At 37.1% G+C, this 6,349-nt stretch overlaps 1 protein-coding gene across 1 annotated transcript in view; it reads left to right on the top strand.

The window, feature by feature from the left end:
- Window positions 1–869, top strand: part of LOC132185381 (glycine-rich protein 5-like) — a 5,680-nt gene extending 4,811 nt beyond the window's left edge. The window contains exon 2 of the mRNA XM_059599160.1: window positions 489–869. Within this exon, the coding sequence (XP_059455143.1) occupies window positions 489–869 (381 nt within the window). The remainder of the gene's footprint in view (window positions 1–488) is intronic.
- The last annotated feature ends 5,480 nt before the right edge of the window (window positions 870–6,349 follow it).

Here is a 6,349-nt window from a genome sequence, read left to right as displayed (position 1 = left end):
CTAATTAAGGGTGCCTGGCTGGCAAGCGCCCTTAATTCGGAACGCTTGCTATCCAGGCGCCTTAAGCGCCCCTAATTAAGGGCACCTGGATAGCAGGCGCACCGAAATTATTTTTAGTTATATAGTAGAATCAGCTGCTCAAACATTAAGTTATATAAAAATAACTTAAACACAATAAAGGATAAAAGATAAAGGAAGAACAACATAAAATTTGAAATTCTAATGTTGGCTTATCTTTTATCTTTTAATGTTGGCTTATATAATTAAGGGAAATTGTATATAAAATCCTTAGGTAAACGCGCCTTTTTTAAAAACTCCCTGGGTTTTTTTTTTCGAAAATTTACTCCCTGGGTTAATGGAAATGACAATAAAATCCATGCCGTCAAAAATTTTTAACAGCCGTTAGTCAAATTCAAAACGCACCGTTTCACCTTATTAAAATATTAATTTTTTTTTTAATTTAATTTTAAAATTAATTTAAATTCCAGAGAGATCGTAAAAATTTCCCAGAATTTCCCAGATCTAGATTGGAGGAAGGCGGTGCTGGATCATTGGGTGGAGGAGGTAAAGATGCAGTTGGTGGAATGGCTCGAGGGGGAGGTGGGGATGCCACCGGAGGTGTAAGGGATGCTTGCGGAGGAGAGCCTCCTAGTGGCGGTGGCGGCGAAGATAAAACTGGAGGGAGTGATGCTGGTGGAGGGGCAGATGGTGGGGGTCATGTTGGTGGCGATGGCGGTGGTGAAGTTGATGGTGGGGTTGAAGTTGGCGGAGAAGGTGGCGGTGAGGTTGGAAGTGGTGTTAATACCAGTGAGGGTGAAGCTAGCGGGGATGGAGGAGGAGCAGCAGGGACTGGCGGTGGAGGAGATTGAGGAGCTAGAGTTGAAGGGGTTGAAGGGGTTGAAGGGGATGAGGGCGCTGGGGTGTCAGTAGTCTGAGTAGGCGTAGTTGAAGAATTCGACGGAACAGGGGAAGAAGGTGGTGGTGGTGAGGTGACAAAGGAAGTTAGTGAATTTGCAGAGGAGAGGAGGGAGGGGTTGTGGAGGCCATCTTCCTATGGATCTCTCCTAACAACGAAAATGCACTACTACAGTTCCATTGTCATATTTGAATGATTAGAGTAATCACAAACATCCAAACCTGCAATTTTTCCTCAAAACAATACATCATTGCAGAGCACAATCCAATGCCAAAAGGTCTTCGTCAAACCAAACAAAGTAAAAAACACTCAAATTTTCTCAGTATTGACAACCCTAGAAAAAACCCAATTCCATCAAACCAGGCGCTACCAATCTACCAGAATCCCTTCTTTAGATGTGCAATTTTGATGTAATTCCCTTTTTGAGAAGGGCTATTGAAATTGGGCTCCTGAGTCTTGTGTATGAGAATCCAACATCTTAAGGGACAATGTTATGCATGCCTCTGCTAATGTGTTTTAGCCGTCTTAAACAAGTTGGAATCTTTTGACGCCTGTGGAATTTTTTTAAACCTTTCTGATGCTTGCTGTAATTCTCCTTGAAGGCAAGAGGGAAACAATGATCAGATTGACTTGGGTAAACGTTAGCTTGGCTCTGAGGGAAACAACCAGATTCTCCAAACGTTGACATCTGACAAGCTGAAAAAATCCCATATACCAAAAAAAAAAAGAAAAAAAAAAAGACTAAGCAAAACCCATTCAGAAAATCCTTCTACCAACAAAACCCAGAGCAAGAAACCAAAAACTTTGAGCAATGATCAGATCGACAACAGTCTCCTTTTCTCCCTTTGGTAATTGCAGTAGAGACCCTGAAATTGTAAAGATAAAAGACCATCAAGATATAATAACAAGAACCAACAGTAAAATTCTCTTTTTCTTGTTCTTCAACTTGAAAAATCAATTTGAAGGCAAGAAGTCACCAACTGGAAATCTAACTGAGAAATCAATTGTTCTCCAACAACTGGAGAAGGCACCACCGAAGCCAAACCACCGTTGATGTTGCCGGAGAGATTCGAGAGCTGGGGTGTGTTCGCCGGGGTTGAGGAAAGAAGTCGTGAGTTGACAAAAGATTAATTTTTTTATTTTTTTATTTTTAGATTTAAATTTTAAAATTAAATTAATAAAAAAAAATTAATATTTTAATAAGGTGAAACGGTGCGTTTTGAATTTGACTAACGGCTGTTAAAAATTTTTGACGGCATGGATTTTATTGTCATTTCCATTAACCCAGGGAGTAAATTTTCGAAAAAAAAAACCCAGGGAGTTTTTAAAAAAGGCGCGTTTACCTAAGGATTTTATATACAATTTCCCTATAATTAACTTAAACACAATAAAAATTATTTTATGTTGTTCTTCCTTTATCTTTTATCATTTTATAGGGGAGCTAGCTGCTCAAATACAATTCATTACCGTTTACTTAAGAACATATATATGATTGCATAACATTTGCATCTATTTATATATAGGTGAGAATTGATTAACAAATGAAGATGATGCAGAAGACGACTATCGTGGATCATCACAAAGTATGTGTAGATCTTCATATCTTAGTCACTTGTAATATAATCTAGTTATATATAGGTATGCACTTTCAAAATAGTTAGATATAGGTTTGTAATTTAATATATTTTTTTTTGGTTTTATCATTTGCAGGTAATCGTTAAGTGACGTACGTATACTTGACCTGTTTGGTTGGGTACGTATTTGACGCCAAATTCTAAGCGAACCCGTTGATATATTTTATTTCATATGCGATATACAATTTTTGTAAACTCTTTTAAAAGGTGGTACACTTTGTGTTTATGATATCATTTTGGATATTTTATTTCATATGTATGGTACATTTTTTGTTAACTCTTTAAGATGTGGTACACTTTGTGTTTATGATATCATCATTTTGGATCTAAATGTCTTATGAGATATGAGATTGTATATATGCATTAGACATGTATTGTGAGATATGTATAAGATTGTATGAGATTGATGAATAGAGAAAATAAGCAATACAATATTGTATTGCGTATTGTATATCAGGAGAAAATGAAAATATATATATATATATATATGGATTGCATGGGGAAAACATTTTCTCCATATATTAATTATTGGAGGTGCTTCGCAGTGTGGAAGTGCTCCCATATAGAAATAGGGGCGCTTTAAACGCAAGCGCCTCGTTATATGAAAGGGGGCGCTTGCCCACCTGAGCCCCCCTTTTTAGAATGAGGTCACTTACCTAGGAAGTGCCTTTATTCTAAAAAAGGGGCCCTTCCTAAGAAGCGCCTCCTTTTTTAAAAGGGGGCCTTTTTCACCACTAAGTGCCCCCTTTTAAAAAAGGGGGAGCTTTGTTCCAAACATCCCCTTTTTGAGATGCTTTTTAGTAAAAAAAAAGGTCTCAAACTTAAATTCTAATCGCCATAAAAACTGACGTGTCTCAAGTGTCCCTAATCAAGCATTGCAAAATCAATAGAGATGTCTATTTGGCAAAAAATGCCCCAAATAACCATGTCACTAAACTTTTTTTTTTTTTGTTGTGGTGATTGATGGGGGATGCACTCAGCTCCTTGGCCAATTGTCCCATTTGTACTTCCAGTCTTTGAATGGTTTGATCGGTTCTTTGAAACGCTTGATTGGCCCTTGTATTGATTTGTTTTTTTATCAGTCATAAATTGCTGTTGCGAAGTTACAAGGGTGTGTATCATGCTCTCCAATTTATCCAGCTTTGATTCTTGCTCCTGATTTGCAAATAAATACAAAGGATAATGGAGGAAGAGTGCACTTACCTATTATGCTAATTAGGAGTCCATTAGATAAACCTAGAATATGCTAATTGTTGTGCTAAATACTATCTAAATTAATAGATAATATTTAGTACGTTTTACTCGCAAGTGCACAAGATCAAACGATAGTTAGGTGCAGCAAGTACGAGATCGATCCCACGAGGATTGTTGATTTTATTTAGAATTTATTAAAAATATCAAGTTGTCACTAAATTGATATTATGAAAAAGAAATAAAAAGATATAAAGATAAAGTCAAGGTAGGGTTTTGATATCCACCACTAATCATGCTTAAATAATATAACAATATGTCAATGATCCAATCATATTGTGAATACTCAATGTTTGTCAACCTAATGGCATGAGTGTATACTCCTTAAGCTATAGATTTCCTAAGCAACAAGTTAGGCATGAGTGTATATTCTAACTCTTTTCTTTCTTAAAGGATTTAGCATGGGTTTATACTAAGTTGTTCTTTAAGAAAGCATAAATCTATGGAAATCGACAAACACATGGAACATAGGGCATGGGTGTATACTCCCGGTTTTCCATGTTGATTAACTCAAGAATCCGGTGTGGATTTCTTTTATTACTCTTATTAAACCCAGGACTCGATCATCCAAATTGATTTAATTAATTAATCCATATCACATGCATATAACGGTCAATTACACACATATGAGGAATTCAAGAAAATATGCATTAATCAAGTTAAGCATCACAATATGATTATTACAAAGGCGCTAATATTGAAATATTAAATAAACATAATTAGGGCTTCAATCTAACCCTCCTTAAGAGTTAATTACACATAATTAAAATAAAACTAAAAAGAAAAGGGAAAGAAAGAACCGAAAACCGCTGCTAGAAGTAGCCTCCAATTCCTCTCCCCAAAGTTGTCTCCTTCAAATTGTATATTGAATTGTGAGGCTTAGAGGTCTATTTATAGGGCTTAGGAGAGTCCTAAAAGCCCTAGTAATCGTAGGAAATTCGTAGATTTAAGTCCTAGTCTAATTAGGATAAAGAAAACCTAAGTCCAAATCGGAATAGGATTCGTCCAGAATTGCATTCCTATCTTGCGGGGCAAGTTTGGCATAGCGACAGTCAGAATTAGGAAACTTTTATTTCACAATTCTTTATATTATTTTGAGTTAGCTTTCCAATGCCGCTTGAATCAACTCAATCGGATATTTGAGCTGAAAGTTATGGTCAAAATACCAAGAAATATGCAGAATCCAAATTTGAATCAAATCCGATTTTGCCTCCAATTTGAGAAATTCCAATTTAATCATTTCCTTTATTTGATTAAACTTAACCACATCATAGCGCCCAGTAAGCACTGGCCCTAGTTTCAAGCTCACACCATAAGGGTTCTAACTGAGTACCCACTAAAGAAAGTGCTACGGAAGCTAGATCTATCGGGAAGATTGGCTAACTGGGCAATTGAACTGGGGAAATTTGACATCAAATTTCTCCCTCGGAATTTCATCAAGGGTCAAGCACTTGCTGATTTCCAGGCAGACTTTTCCAATCTGCCTGGTATCAACAACTGGCCGAGTGATGAGACGTGGGTAATTTACGTTGGTGGATGATCCACGAAGAAGCATGGTGGAGCTGAAGTAGTAATGATTACTCCCAATGGGAAGGAGTTGTGCAACTCTTTGAAGTTGAAGTTCAAAACTACCAACAACAAAGCTAAATACGAAGCGGTCCTGGCAGGACTCGGTTTAGCTCATGAAATGGGAGCCAAGCTTGTGGAAGTACGAAGTGATTCCCAAGTCATCGTCGGACATATCCGAGGTGAATTCGAAGCCAAGGGATAAAAAATGAAGCTATACTTATCTAAGGCACAGGATATGCAAAATTCTTTCAAGAAGTTCTGCATTGTGAAAATCTAGAGGCCAAAAAATGAAAGAGCAAACAAACTAGCTCGAGCAACATCAAAAGTTGATATCTATCATCTAGATATCAACTTTCTTTTTTATTTTGATTTTCTGGTTGATATGATTAGGTGGGGGGAGTATAGATGTTTGGATTATTTGCATTATAATTTGGCAAAGCTGGCATTCTGGATAGGTGGGGCCTAATCTAAGCATCGAAAGATCAAAGCCCAGAGACGTCTTGAACAGTCAGGACCGAGACCCTCAACTTCCAAGACCTATGGATTCGAGACCTATGAATCCGAGACTAATAACTTGGGGCACACTGGTCTCAGTGCCAAGGGCAACTCGGACACTTTGCAAATACAGATGTTAATGTATTCCAAATAGATAAGTGATCTTATCCTAACATTCAAAGGGCTATCAAATTTATTCAAAATACGAATGAGATATGGTATTCGCAGATCGCATACAAATATTCAAATTCGGTGATATCTATAACTATCAAATCCTACGATCTCAGTCTCCTAAGATCTCGAAAAGGATAACTACTCAAATCTCTTATTAGCAACTGCACAGCAGGAACTCAAGGAAGAGTAAGTCATTGGTTAGGGGACTTCTATTGCTTCATGCCTATAAAAGATAAGTCACTTCCTCACATTTGGTTAATCGCAACTCTTGCTCTTGAGCTGAATTGTTGCTTATACTTTCTCTCTCAAA

The sequence above is a fragment of the Corylus avellana genome, chromosome ca6 (genome assembly GCF_901000735.1).
Source record: "Corylus avellana chromosome ca6, CavTom2PMs-1.0".
Classification (NCBI taxonomy): domain Eukaryota; kingdom Viridiplantae; phylum Streptophyta; class Magnoliopsida; order Fagales; family Betulaceae; genus Corylus; species Corylus avellana.
Note: the sequence above shows the minus strand (reverse complement) of the source record. Positions and strands in the feature narration are given on the sequence as shown.